General features: G+C 38.6%; 1 protein-coding gene across 1 annotated transcript in view; it reads right to left on the reverse strand.

Moving 5' to 3' along the window:
* DNAH11 (dynein axonemal heavy chain 11) overlaps positions 1-15920 on the reverse strand; it is a 481578-nt gene that overhangs the window by 221773 nt on the left and 243885 nt on the right. The window contains exons 38-43 of the mRNA XM_073677778.1: positions 12703-12795; positions 7994-8188; positions 4518-4595; positions 3432-3564; positions 1182-1309; positions 765-913 (exon numbers count right to left, since the gene is read on the reverse strand). Of these exons, the coding sequence (XP_073533879.1) occupies positions 765-913; positions 1182-1309; positions 3432-3564; positions 4518-4595; positions 7994-8188; positions 12703-12795 (776 nt within the window). The remainder of the gene's footprint in view (positions 1-764; positions 914-1181; positions 1310-3431; positions 3565-4517; positions 4596-7993; positions 8189-12702; positions 12796-15920) is intronic.

Here is a 15920-nt window from a genome sequence, read left to right on the forward strand (position 1 = left end):
AATGACAAGTACAGTAAGCAACACTGTCACTGTACTTCATATATATGTGACTGACATGTTTCTATCTATCTAATCTATGTGTGATGCTCTATTCTTTCTATTCTAAATTGTCGGGTGCCGGCTTATGCCGCTGCTGAATTGCCGGCTTTTTATATATTGTCACAGAAGCGATGCGAACTTCCCTGCTCCGGACACAGCGCAGCGCTTCTGTGACAAGTGAAAGCTGTCGGCACAGAAGTCCTGCCCTGTGTCCGGAGCTGGGAATACGCAGCGATGTGTCAGTTTCAGCACAGAAGCGCTGACTGTCTGGACCTACCGCCGCCGTATTTTAACTCCCTCCACCTTATATTAACTCCGACATGGCAGGGATACGGCCACGGCAGCTTATTAACACCCCCAGAGTATCCCCGCATGTCAATTTCTGAAAGTTCAAAAGCATTACCGGCGTATAAGACGACCCCAGACTAGACAGAAGATTTTTCAGTCTTCAAAAGTCGTCTTATACGCCGGAATATACGGTAAGTCATTTTCGGAAAAAGATCAATTAGTAATGTAATAGATCTAATGTAAAAAGGCCAGTTATGACCCAGCGAAATATATAGTGCTCGCAGACAATCCTTTTAACTTAACACAGTGGTAATGTCTTTAATCTGAACCATATGAGGCTTAAAAAATAATGCAGAAAATTAATTTCTTGTGTCACTCTGCGGCTTATTTTGAATATAATTTTACTTACAAGGATAACTACTTTATATGTTACTTACGGATTCCACCCCAGATCCTGGGGGTTGACATAGAGAATACCCGCTCTAGAGACAGTGGCTGGCGTCGCCGTCTTTAAATGATGAATTTCAAAAACTAAACGCATTGTAGGAGTCAGAGGGATTCTCTCATTGCTTGCGAGTGTCAGAACCTTCATAAAGAAAAAAAAACATTACATATAAGTTACGTAACCTCTCATATTGACCTACTCTCTTTTTTTATCTTCTTCTGCTTCATTTGGATAAAATTACATTAAAACATACATTAATAGAACACAATGAAGGGTGTAGTAAATTACAATGGAATGTACCCCATAGATATGTTTACTGATGTCTAAAAATTTGAGGCAAACTGAGTTCATAAAAGCTTTCTCCAATAAACAATGCATTAGTGATATTTATATAGGTTTTTTATTTTACCTTATTGTCATCCATTACAGTGTTCAGTGATTCAATCCACATGGGATCAATGTCTCCATCAAGCACAATCCATTTAGGACCCTCGTGAGTTATGTTTGCCTGTTCTCTCATAAGATTCGAGAAGAGACCTAAAAAATAGAAAAAAAATAAAAATATTAAAATGGCAGATTGAACTGTAGAAGCGTGTACATAGTGCCTCTAAAAAGTATTCACTCTCAAAAGTAATTGTGATTTTAGGTCAAAAGAAAATCCACCATGAACGTGTTTATGGTAAAATCTGTGTAATATAAATGTATTATGGGCTGAGCATTTAAATTGGAACTGTCATGTAAAAAAAACGCTATTAATCTGCAGATATAGGGTTAATCTGCAGGTTAATAGTGTCGTGAAGCTGCCTGACGCCGGAACGAAAAGCTTGGCTACTGGTAGGAAATTAACTTTATTTCTCCCAGCAGCCTCGGGCTTTCAGTCATAGGGGAGCAGCTTTAGTCACCACTCAGTGCTTTAAGGCTGAGCCGGCTGTCAGTCAGTGCCGGGGCGTGGTTACAGATGCTGCTCGCTATGCACTGAGCGGTTACTGAAGCTGCAGTGTCCGCTTACTCTATGACTGAAAGCCTGAGGCTGCCGGGAGGAACTAATTTCCTTCCAGCAGCTGGGCACTCAGTGCAGGCGCCGGGCAGCTTCAGAATGCTAATAACCTGCAGTTTAATAACATTTTTTTTACATGCAAGATTCCCTTTAAATAGGTTGGATCACCATAACAATTTATATCCTATTAGTGCCAGTATATTTGGCTATCTCTGCTCCACCAATCGGCAATGAATACTGGTCATGTGCATATACGTGTAAGCAACTTCCCTGGCGGAGGTTTACTTCGGAAGCCCTAATCACCAAACAGATGGGTCCCCGGGTGTGTACACTAAAGTTCATTACCATAAACGTCACTCTCAAGGTGGACTATGCCATGTTATGGTGGAGCTGGGGACCCTTCACATTCTTGGAGAATAAGCCAGACAGTTTTAGAAAAATAAACTCTTCTTTACTAAGTGTTAGAACTATATACAGATAGTAGCAGGTACAGTTCTTGAATACATTTTCTTCTGTCTCGCTGGACAGAGGCACATACATGGCTTTTATAGACAGTGGCATATAACTTCTGGTGAACGTTGCTGGCGTATAGCAGGCTATGCTGGGGATCTTCATCTTCCTGGTACAGGGCCACACGGGTCAATGTGTTTCGCTGTGACCACTGTACCCTAACTGCACTCTGTGTGAATGGTGTAAGGGAGATCTCTCTAGCTACCACCTTACTGACATGCTCCAGCCTGGCTGACCTCGAATTCCTTCACTACAAATCTCCAGGTCTGGCTAACACTTCACCTGCACTCTGAGACTCTTCTATTAGGTTCCCCAACATGCCTTGCTGAGAAGTGATCCTGTCGTCTCTTTTGCTGGTCTGTAGTAAGGTTTGCTGCTTCTTTGCAATACTGGCTGTCTTCAGCACACCCAGACACCGCTCTGAGAGTCCTAAATCTTCTCTAGTTCACTACCAACTGACTACAAACCAGGAACTAACACACAGGTCCCTATCACCCCCAACTAAGGGCTGGCCCTACAGTTAACCCTGTCACCCCTGACTAACAGGAAATGCAGCCTCCAAGAGGATAAAAACATGTAATACAGTACATTTTTCACACACTAAACAACAAGGGTCTTCAACAGGGTGTTACATCATCTTCTCCACCTTTACATATGGATGGATCCCTAAAAATCAGCAGCTTATCTATTCTTGTTGGTCTCACAGACACAATATTTTGACCGTACATGTACAGTATAGGATCTGGCCAAGATGACATCAGATGTTGAGTGGAGTTGGTGGATATCGATTTGCAGGGTCCAGTCCATCAGTCACGTCAGAAATCAGTGGTTGCTAGACAGGAGCCCTGAGAACTACCTCTTACCTGACTGCATCAGCAGATTTTTTATTGATAAGCCGGGGACATCATTGTTGCAAGGTAACGTCGTGTCAGATTGGCTAATCAAATGAAGAACTGCAAATGCTGGCAGTTGGGAGTAGAGGGCATTTTCCGGCTCCTATCGAGCGACCATAGCTTACCGACACTGCTGCTGGACCACGTCCTGAGAATCGATTTGCATCAAATCTAATATTGACTCAACACAACACTAAATAAACAGATTGATATTCCTAAAAATAATTTTTAGAAAATGATCTGTTAAAAAGGTAATTACCATCTTTCCATTCTCGTGTGCTGGGATGGATAAAGCCAAAGAGTTCATCAGTGGTAACCGCTTTTGGGTTTAAATCATTCCACACTGGTTTTTGTTTCCGGTTAATATACGTCCGGTTTAGTGTCTTTAATACCTGGAAATGTAAAAAAAAAAAAAAAAATCTATTTAAGTAGAATAGTTCATATTAATGCTACATTTTCCTATGCATTCCATTATTTCCGAGTAGTTTCCGGATATAAATCATCAGTAATTACGAAGACATTCGGAGAAAAATGGAAGCAATTAAGTTATACTGACTATAGTGTAATTAGTTGTGATGAAAGAGAATAAGTGCAGAAGTATTGTATGTGAGCAAGAAAAGAAATTCTACAAATAACTGTCACAAAGCCAGATCTCAAATGAAGTCACAAATTGCAGGTTAGTTTTTTTTTTTTTTTTTTCTAAGGTCAATTTATTTGAAATTAAAATAGCTTAAGGTATAAATTGTAATTGTTCGCTTAAGCAGAAAACTGAAGCAATTTTAATAAAATTGACTTTTAAAGCCATCTAAATGACAATTGTTTAACTTCTCATGTCCTTAAATCTAGAAGCTTCCTACACAATACATGAAAGAATGTGGACGTACATTAACTGACTAAGTGGACAAGTTATATAAAAGCACAAAATATATCAAACATCTTTTTAACAAAAAATTGATAATCTTAATAATAGATTTATTAAGTCTAGCATTTCATAAGCCAGTCTTGAACAAAAAAAAAAAAAGTGATGGGCCTGGACCTGGAACAAATTGTCAAAAGTTCTCAATTTTTTTCTTTTCCGCTTATACACCAGTACCAGACTTTCCCGACTTTTAGGTTTCCTTGGGCTCCCTGCACATTAGAAAAAGAGAGTGTGCAGGGATAATTAAGAGAGTCACCTGCCTTTTTGTTATTTTTAGAAAAATGACAGGCTTGGAACAAATTGGCAAAGGTTCTCAAAATTATTTGCGCAAATATACCTTGTGTCAAATTTTACAACTTTTTGATGCATAGAGGGAATGATAAAGTCCACCCTCCTTTTATCAACACAATTGTTTTATTCTCCTACCTGGCTCTTTCCTGTTCCTGCATTTCCGACCACAAAGACAGAGTGTCGCACAGCTAGTAACTCTTCCAACTGAACGACCTAAATGAAGACATATTCCATGTTACTGCATACATTAAATGACACATTTCTACACTTTACATTATATCATACATCACAACTATTCCTCGTTAGAGGAGCCCTTTCCCTTCAGTTTTATGTTAATAATACTTAATTATTATTAAAAAAAAAATTTATGCAACTTTCTAATATAATTAGGAGTTGATTCATCAAAGGTTTTACGCCACAAAGTACGAAGTAAAGCAAAAATTTTGCATTTTCATGCTACTTTGGATCAATTTCACCTAAATGGATGGAGCTAGGAGGAGCCGGAGCGGAGTCACACCTGCCCATCCGAATCACGAATTGTGCAAGCGTTTTTATGCCAGAAATGCTACTACAATTTTGGTGCTTTGCACAGGGGTGCATGCTACTCAAATTCATAAAGTGGTGTGTGCTACGTTTCCACAATGAGCTTTTGGTGCATTTTTGACGCTGCATATTTTTGCTGCGTCAAAAACGCAGTGTTTTACAGTTCCAGAAAAGTGGATGGGATTTATAGAAATCTCCTGCCCCCTGTGCTTCTTTTTAATGTAGCGTAAACTGACCTGCGGTGGATGTTTCAAATCTGCAGCATATTAATTTCCCTTACGAGTACATTCATGGCCTTCAAATCTGAAAAATACCTATTTCTATTCTCAAGCGAGGAGTGGATAAAAATTGAATCCAGTCTTGGTCATTTTTTGTGAGCCAAATACATCGTAGTCTGCATAAGTTATATCCACTTCTGAGCTAAGTGCAGGCCAATATTTTATATAGGCTGCAGATGTAACTAAAGCATTGTCCTTCACTTAAAACAATATCTAATTTCTTGACAACAGTGAGGAATGAAGTCACAGAAGACAGAGGCCTATTGGATGCAGACACCCAGGCACAGTCTACTACGACTGAGTGTCCACCTCCAGTAGGCATATATGCCCGAAAATGATGCACGTCAGAACGCACGTTTGCTCTGTCAACACCATTATAGTCTATGGCCCTCGTCAACGCATACGCCCGAATCCCGTTTTGTCCCAAATGAGCCACTGAACGAGTGCCTGACCGCAGTGTCAAAGATCAGTTATACATTTTAATTAGAGGCTATTGAATACATACAGTTAATTTAACACACATAAGTATAAATACAAGTCCACACCAATATTTACTGTAGTCAGAGAAGATTCGCTCCTTGTATTAGGGACAGTCTGTTCTAATGCTGATATATACTCCGTGTATTAAAGAGGGTCATTTCTGATTTTGTATTGGCTCCCTATACGAATGATTTTTGGTTGTGAGATAATCTCTATGTAACAGGGGCAGGCAGTTCCAGTTTTATACTAAATAAACAGATTAAAAGAAATTCACTGACAAAGTAAAGGACAATTTCCCTGGTAAGTCGGATCATATTAAAGAGAATGTGTCATCAGAAAATAATTTATAGTTTAAATCAGGTTTTCATGTTAATATTTTTTTTTTAATTTGAGAATGTTTTTAATTTCTCTAGATCACTATATAAACGTGCACTTTGGAGCATTGCTGAAATAACACAGGCAGGTCTAGATTCCTTCCAAAATCCAAGTTCTTAGGCCACGTTCACACTGTCAGTATTTGGTCAGTATTTTACATCAGTATTAGTAAGCCAAAACCAGGAGAGGAACAATCAGAGGAAAAGTATAATAGAAACACGTCACCACTTCTGTATTTATCACCCACTGCTGGTTTTGGCTTACAAATACTGAGGTGAAATACTGAACATGTGAAAATGGCCTCAAAATGAACCGGACAGCTAATACATACTGCCGATCCATGAGCAGCATGCGTCAGGCCCTGGCGGTATGAGCTCAGCCAGGTATGGCTGAGATCATAGAGTCAGTGCTTGATACTTGCTGCCCCTGGATCAGCTGTCAGGTTCACTTTAAGCTTTCTCAGCTAAACAAGAGACCACCAGAAAAGTTTTGAGGAGACCTTGTCCATTGCCAGATTTCACTCAGAAAGTACAAAGAATGTCTGATGAAGAACTGAGAATACAGACGTTTCATTTTGTATCCTCAGACCCTCATCAGGCATACCAGAAATACAGCTAAAAGACATTAAAAGATAAAACAGACACTTAAAGCGGTTTTCCCATGAACAAAAATTGATTTTAATCAATAGATCTTGGAATAATAACAATTTCCACAATTGGATGTGTTTAAATAAAATGTTCCTGTGCTGAGATAATCTTATAAATGTGCCCCTGCTGTGTACTGTGTAATGGCTGTGTCTGACAGTGCAGGAACATGGTCTGAACATGCCACAGCTCCTGGGCAGGAGAGGAAGAAAGAGTATACAGACATTACAGCAGAGGATCACAGCTGATTCTTTTTGGGAGGTAAAACATTTCACATTGTTTAAAAACAATGTTTTACTTCAAAGAAAGAATCAGCTGTGATCCTACGCTGTGATGTCTGTATACTCTTTTCTTTCCTCCCCTGCCCAGGAGCTGTGGCATGTTCATGCCTATTCTGTACACTGTCAGACACAGCCATTGATTAAAATGAACTTTTGTTTGTGGGAAAACTCCTTTAAAGTGACATAAGTGTAATAACTATAGTGGCATTACATCTGGTAGCATCAAACATTTGATTATTTCTGATGATCTGTATCTCCTGTATGCCTGATGAAGCTCCTAGGATATAGACTGAAATGTCAAATATATAATTTAGATTGCCAACATATGAAAGAATCTTCTTTTCAGATGGATACATTTGTAGTGCCAAGGTTTTCTTCATTTATTGGACTATGGAGTGGTATCCCATCCATGCACCCTCTCTTGTTGAGTACTGTGTGTCTTGTCCACTACAATGTAAGGTAAAACCTCTATACACAGTACATAACAAAGGATCCACCATTCACAATAACAAAGGATCCACCATTCACAATAACAAAGGATCCACCATTCACAATAACAAAGGATCCACCATTCACAATAGGTGATGTTATAGCTCACCTCCTTCCCCGCTCTTCTCAATGACATTTGCTCAGATTAGAGCTTGTACAGATAATGGTTCTACAGGGTCTGAGTTACTCTATTGCTATTCCAACAGTAAGTAGGAGTCTAATATTAGACCTACTGATTAATGTGAAAATTGCAAGGTTTTATATTTATTTAATTTTTTTTAATACAGATAGTAATATGAAATAATAATAAAAAAAAAATCCCAAAATTCTAAAACCTGATAAAATCCTGCTTTAAACAATAGGTTATTTTCTGATGACATATCCCCTCTAAGGCTAATAAGGTTTTTGAACCTTGAACAATTTTAGAAAACACAAAATAAAAGTTAACCTTCATGTTTATGCCAGGTTGTCTGTACGTATTTTAATGAAAGTAATTAAAATAAATTGATTTTTGTTCTTACTTTGAGAATAAAACTCTCCTCGGGCTGCAAGTGAAGCTCGAGCATAGACTGCTTAACCATCTGTTCAAAAGGAAGGTCCCTCTTCCTCGGTACATCCAGTGCAGGAAACAGGTCACTGATCAGGCCCATGAAAATTGGGACATCATCTGTTACTATCTTAGGTAAATTGAAGTCTCGTAAAGCTCGCATGAGTACCTGGAATCGGGAATTAAGGGACACACATTAATCTGAATAGAGGCTAAATACATTTCTACATGAAAAATGATTGTTATCAACTTTGAAATAAAAATACAATAGATGTTGTAACATCTGCCAATAAATAATAAGTGAATAAGAGAAGGTGCTCCCCTCCCAAACCACATTATGATGACACAGCAGGAAAGAAACCTAATGAAGACAACGGGGCTAACTCATCAAAGCTCTTATGTCACAAAAGTGGTATAAAAGCTCTGAAAAGTTGTAATTTTTTTGTGCAGCGCTGAGTTGTGCAAAAAATTGTGACTTTTGGAATTTTCGTGCCACTTTTGATTAGCATGCGCTGAAGTGGGTGGAGCTGGGGAGGAGCCAGTAATCCTAATTTATGGAGCGGCGCATGGTGGAGCCTCAGAAGAGACGCGTGTCTCAGAGAGTCTCTAATACTCCATCAAGACTTGAGTAGCACAAGCTTGCATTTCTCCATTCTTGATGAATTCTAGAAATGTGACATAAAATTGAGCATAAGCAAAGATTGGGGCACTCTTTCATTCCATGCTTAGCAACTCCCCTTTAAGCAGATGTTGCAGCTTATGAAACTTTTTGGAGCCAGCTTTCAGTCTTTATTTTCTGGCTTTGAAAAATGCTCCCATTGTTCCTTAAGATATTTTTGATTCAGAATTTTTTTTGTATCTAGAGTTGCTGCAAATGGCAGGATCCTGTCCAGCAGTCAAGTCAGCAATCTTCGGTCAACAAACAGGAGCCCTGCAAACTGCCTCTCCCCTGATGGCATCCCTGGTTTCTCTTTTGATTAGCCAGCCTGGCAAAAGAAAAGTGACAGATTCCAGGAGGTAGGGGACGGTTCTTAAGGCTCCAGTCTGCCCCACAAATTACTGATGTGGACGCTGCATTGGGTCCTGCAAACCAATTCGTACCATCTCTGTCGGAATCGCTTTGATGCATGACATGTTTGAACAATATGAACAATACTCACAGATTTTTAAAAATATTTAAAAGGGGTTGGTCAGACATTTTTTTTAAAGAATCCGAATTTTGTAAAATAATAACCTATATAAGGCTATGTTCACATGCAGCGGTTTTTATGCATTTTTTGTTTTATGTAGTCAAAACCTGCTCTCTTGGCAGTATATACAGTACAGACCAAAAGTTTGGACACACCTTCTCATTTAAAGATTTTTCTGTATTTTCATTACTATGAAAATTGTACATTCACACTGAAGGCATCAAAACTATGAATTAACACATGTGGAATTATATACTTAACAAAAAAGTGTGAAACAACTGAAAATATGTCTTATATTCTAGGTTCTTCAAAGTAGCCACCTTTTGCTTTGGTGACTGCTTTGCACACTCTTGGCATTCTCTTGGTCTGTACTGTATATGTCCAAAACTAAATGTTTTCAGTGTTTTCGCAATGTTTCTGTGGTGTTTTTGACACCTTTTTAGTGATTTTTGGGTGTGGATTATGTGCGTGCTTTGTCTACAGTACATATTTAGTAAAGTTGTTTTTTTTATGCAAAAAACTCCATGTAAAACGCGTTTTTTGCAGTGTTTTTTCACTTTCTCATTGGTTTCTATGTGTAAAAAACGCGGTAAAAACACTGAAAGAATTGTCATGCTGCAGATTTCAAAAAAGCTGTAGTTCTCAAATTCGGTCAGGAAAAAAAAAAGTGTGCATAACATTTCTGAAGTCATATAGCTTTTGCTGGTAATGTAATAAGCAGCTTTTAATTTGTGCAAAAAACGCTGTATGTGAGCATAGCCTAATACTCACTTTACCATCACCCATCTCTTCCCTTTCAATGCTGCCCTGGTCTCTCGTTTTTTCTGTACATCCAGATGGACATGTGTCTGCTAAAGCCAATAACTGGCCACAACTATAGTGCACTGGTCACTGGTGGAGCCATTGAGAAGGATGTATAAGGCTGAACAAGCCTTCTAGGGTGCAGTCAGACGGCCGTATAACACAGACGACGGTCATATCGCAATGCTTGGACTGGTTGTCGACTCTCCTGACCCGAGTTGTGACAGCCCGTATTTCTATGCAGCTGTCACGTTCAGGTCAGGAGAGACGCTGGTCAGTCTGAGCATTGCAATGTGATAGTCGTCCGTGTTATACGGCTATTTGACTGCGCCCTTAAAGTCAAATCTGTCAACAAATTTCACAATATAAACTGTCAACTTAAATAAAGTCCTTTGACCTAATGAGGCTGCTGTACTTACTTTGAAAATCCATGTCAGAATGGCTGTATAATTTGTTTTGAAACTTTCCCGGCTTAATATTGTAACAAGTTAGACTAAGGCTATGTGCCCACGTTGCGGACCTGAAGCATATTTTTTACGCTTCTCCCTGGCGGGAAAATCGCATGCGGATATTACATGCGGTTTTCCCGCCAGGTAGAAGCGTTTGTGAGGCGTCTTTGCATGCATTTCCGCATGCGGGTTATCAAGCACTTCTCCAAGCATCACTTGGAAAAGTGCTTGACAACTTGTTCAGAATGGTAAAAAATAAAAAAATAAACTTTATACTCACCTTCTGATGCATTCTCTGCCCCGTCCGGAGGCTTGAGCGGCTCACGCTGTTGTGTGCAGGACCTGCGGTGACGTCATTGAGTCATGTGGTGGGTCACATGACTCAATGACGTGGCAGGTCCTTCAGACAACAGCGCGACGGAGGGAAAACATCAGAAGATAAGTATAAACTTTATTTTATTCTTTTTTTTACAGGTTCTTTGGTACCCAGGTCTGGATGAGAGTCTCCTCTCATCCAGACTTGGGTACCATCCGCACATTGATTCCGCTGCACTTCCGCAAAATTAATGAACATGCTGCAGATTTTTGACCGCAGCATATACGCTGCGGAAAAATCCGCAGCATGGGCATTGACATTGCGGAATGCCATTGGGGACCATGGGGTGCGGATATACATGCGTTTTTCAAGCGTTTACGCTGCGGAAATTCCGCAGTATATACGCTTGAAAAACGCTACGTGGGCACACAGCCTAATAGGCTATGTGCCCACGTAGCAGATTTGATGCAGAGCATTTTTGCCTCTCTCTGGCAGAAAAACCGCATGCAGATTTACATGCATTTTTTCTGCCAGAGAGAAGCGTTTTTTTCAGCGTTTTTACATGCGTTTTTTCAAGCAGTTTTCCAAACGATTTTGAACATCACTTGGAAAAGTGCTTGACAAGTTGGTCACACAATATAAATCCATGCAAATCCACCTGACCGCCGACGTCAGCGGTCGCGTGACCATCAGGTGACTAAATGACATCACCGCAGGTCCTGACAGTACACTGCGGGACGCTGAAGAGAGAAGATGCGGCTGGGAGCAGACCGGGGGCCGCCAGAGAGGTGAATATACAGGTTTTGTTTATTTTTAACTTTATTTCTTTTTTTCACCGCGTGGTAGCCGGGATGAAGAGGAGTTGTAGTCTCGTCTTCATCCCAGGTACCACACGCACTGCGATTAAATCGCGGTAGAAATGGTCATGCTGCATTTTGCAAAGCAATGCGAATTCGGCGCGCAAATTAGCGCATCATGTGCACAGCAGATCCGAATTCACATTGCTTTGCATGGCAGACTGTTTTACAAGCGTTTTCGCGCCCGTAAAAATGCCGCAAAAACACTACAAAAACGCTACGTGGGCACATAGCCATAAGGTACTTTTTAAAACTCCATTGTTCTTCTTCTTGACCCGCATTAACCCTAGTCACTCATGTTCACTGCCTTCATACAGCATGCATGAAGTGCCTGTTACTGGACCTGAGGGTCCTGCATCTTTCTTCTTCCATGTAAAGCTTCATTCATGCTGTACAGATATTACAAAATCCTCTTCTCTTTTTAACCTTCATATCAAAGAGGGAGCTTAACGAGTCTGCGACCAAACACCTTATGGGACATTTTTCTTAGTTAAATGCATATAATTGGGGCTAAAATATTTTTTTTGCAATTGGGTTTCATTAAAAAATGGGCGCAATTTGCCTTCTGTATCTTCTGCATTGCACAGCCTATTGCTGCCTTCAGAATGAGTTAACCCACTCTGATGGTCTGATAGGGAGTTTCTGACTGTTATCTGTCTTTTTCTGAGCTCTTCTCAGCCAACTTCTGACCACAAATCACATCAAAGTTGAAGGCGGAGGAAAATAAAGAGCCCGTAAAAGCAAAATATCGCAAAAATATGAATGAAATCCAATTGCAAAAATAAATTTTAGTCCCAAATACATGCAATTAAGTAAGAAAAAAACTGTCCCAAAGGGTGGACAAATAGTTTATATTGCAGCTTGTACTGGGACAATTACAGGCAGACTAGCACGCTGTATGTGTCCCAGTAGGGAGAAAAGTAGCTGCAGTTTCTAGATAAAAAAAAGACTGTAAAAGGCTTGAAAAGGTAAAATGTATAGTATGTAACAATGGTAATTAAACGTCTGTATGACTATATTGAGGAAATATTATTCAGCGTGCCAAAAAAACTTAATTAACAGAAATATACCTGATCTTCTGGCCGGTTACCATCACCTCGTTTTAGGGAGCCTGCTACAACAAGGACAGATTTCACAGCTCTCAGACCCCAGTCATAATGATCCTGTAAATAGGTTAATTAAGATATTTATAAAGAACTAGAAGGAATCATTCTTAAATTTAAATTATTTCCACATAATCAACACATTTATTTATAATAACTGTTAAAAATCCATCTTGATGGAAATGATAAACTTGATGGATAATGTGTCACTTATTAGACTCTGTGCTGTTGTTTCTATACTATAAGTGTTTTATCAGCCAGAGATCATCACTGCCGGACTAGCTCCCACGTGCCAAGTAGTCTAACCATGCCCCCACCACTGAATATCAGCTCACTGTCAATAGACAATGTACATACAGAGCTTGGTGTGGGCGGGGGAAGCTTTCTGAGCTCTGCTATATGCTACATCTAAAAACTTTGATTGTATTACAACTGCTGCACCAAGTAAACTATGTGACACATCGCTGGAATCAGGGTCTCTATTCCTACACTATGCTGCTCTCAGATGAAGTAGCAAAAACCTGCTGACAGATGCACTTTAAGTTATTGATCACTTAGATCAATGTGTTTCACAGCATGCAATCCTGTGTGCATATGCCAGATTCGCAATGGGCAATGACTTTTGTAGAATAGTAAAGGGCTTCCATTAGTTGTTTTTTATTTCTGTTGAACCACAATTCAAAATCAACGTCTGACTTCCATTAATTGATATTCAGTAAATTTATACTGAAAAATTACTTTTGTCAGTTTCAAGTTACACTAACTTTAACAGAAGGTACCAACAGTTTTGTCCACCTGTAAATATAGCAAAAAAAATGTAATTTAAATTCTAAGAAGAAAACAGCGTTCAATTTAAAACAGAACTATCATTATTATGAAAAATATTTCTAATTATTCATTAGTAAAAAATGCTGTTTATATTCCAACATTTTATAGGGGCTACTAGAATATTAAAACTGATGTACAAAGTAGATTTTTATGATACCGAGTCTCGTGAAACTCTGATTATAGTGATGTGTCACTTACTGGGCTGTGTTTTGCTGTTTCAATTCAATCAGCGTTTTATCAGCAGGAGATTATCACTACAGGATTAGCTGCCTCATGCCTCCTAGTCCAACCACACCCCCAGCATGGCAGTTTTCTGGCATTATATAATGTACACAGAAAGCTATCAATCAGTGGTGTGGGCAGGGTTATACAAGACTCAGCATTCTGAGCTCTGCTAGATCTCCAGCAGATAAAATTGTGGTTCTATCATAACTGCAGCATCCAGTAAACTAAGTGACACATAGCTGGATTCAGAGTCTCTGCCCCTACATCGTGCTGCTGTAAGATTACATAGCAAATCTGCTGACAGATTACCTTTAAAGTATGTACACCAACCTGATGAGGCCTAAAATATCTATTTAATAATATATGCAAATGGTATTGTGAAATCTGGAAAATGAAAAGATTACTTTTCATTAAATACAAAGCTAAAATAAATAGCTGAACAACAGATGAATACAAGATGAATAATACAAGAGAATTTAATGCACAATGTTGTTATTGCGGTACTTTTTATATCAGCTCCCAAAAAGAAAAAAATGGCTTATTCCCTTCAACTGCATGCTTTACTTCTGTCTACATGTCAGCAGTGACCTGTGTGATCACCTTTCAGCTATTATATTACAACTGAGACAAAAAACAGGAGATAAAAAACTATGGAAATTAAATCCTGGATTGATATGGCCCAATGGCACCATAAATGGTTTATGACAATTTATGGAGCGAGAATTAAGTGAAGCAACAATATGTCTGATTTTATTGACCAATTTAGGGTCTAATAAATGATTAGTGAATCCTCACTAGAGAAACGAAGACACATATCATTACCCAGGAATTACCAGCTAACTGTGGGAGGTCATTTTAAGAGGTTTAGTTTCATTCTAAATGTTACATTTTAATGTATTAAAAGCAGGAAAAAAAAAATCAAAAATATAAAAGCCATTTTGGCAGTATAAAAGAATAAAATAACAAAATAATAATATGATCAAACAATACAAATACTAATGCTCTTAACATTCCTGCACAATTTTACATTTATTTCATCTTTTTGAGTTCTTATATCTTTAAGAATGTGAAATATATTAATATATAAGTAAGACTAGTGAAACACAAAGACGTGTTTAGCAAATAAGTCCCAGAAATATAGATATGGTCCCAACTGTAAGACTTTCTTTGTGAGCACAAGACGGTGATGGAACATTTAATTGCTCTATAATTGTAGGAGAATTATAAACTGATAATACGCTACCTTGGCAAAGCAATTGACGTTTGTGTCATCTATACCCATTGTGATACAGCGCTGAATATTTTATTAGAAATCACCTGCCCCTCGTCAAGACTGTTACATTATACTGCATTAAGGGGTACTTATTACCTATGGCATACATACAAAGGACTGACTAATTCTTACAGGAACATGTTCTGACTGGTAGCTAATGACGCAGTTTCCTAAAAGTGCAATTATCTTCTCTAAAAATGGCTTTAAGCAAGATGTGTGAATAATAGAATTGTAGAGAAATTAATTGCAGATACATGAAGAAAAAGAAAAATCCCATCCATACAACAGTGTTTAAAGAATTTATATTTTAGCCTTAAGAAAGTTATGCATATGTGAAATAATTTGACAGGTATCATAATGCTTATACAAAGGGATATTATTTTTTTTGACATTATAGTTTTTAAATTTCCCTGAACATATATTGCATTCATGGGATTCATGAATAAGGCGTTACGTGTCTTTTAGTACATAGTGTTATAAAAAAAATCTTTGTTGGGTTACAGTATTAAAGCTATTGGCAGAGGTAATGGTAAAACAGCAGAGCACAGACTACAGAAACATACAGCTCGGAGATTTCACGTGGCTTATTGGGTTGCAAGATGCACCAAGAGCGCAAAACATGTAAATGAACCATGCTCGTGGGGTAACTAAGCAAAAGAAACCATTAGATACTAAATAATCTCAAAGTCTTGAAAACAAATTAACAAAAATTCATTATTGGACCAACATGAACCATGTTATATTTCAAAAGAAAATCTGTCAATAAGATCAATCTCCCCAAGTCACATATATGGTCACTCAGGTTTTTTGAAAAGTAAATCCATCGACACCACTATAACTTCTATCTGTTACTGCATTC

The sequence above is a fragment of the Phyllobates terribilis genome, unplaced genomic scaffold (genome assembly GCF_046119375.1).
Source record: "Phyllobates terribilis strain yellow unplaced genomic scaffold, ASM4611937v1 Scaffold_4__5_contigs__length_816908805, whole genome shotgun sequence".
In the NCBI taxonomy this organism is placed as follows: domain Eukaryota; kingdom Metazoa; phylum Chordata; class Amphibia; order Anura; family Dendrobatidae; genus Phyllobates; species Phyllobates terribilis.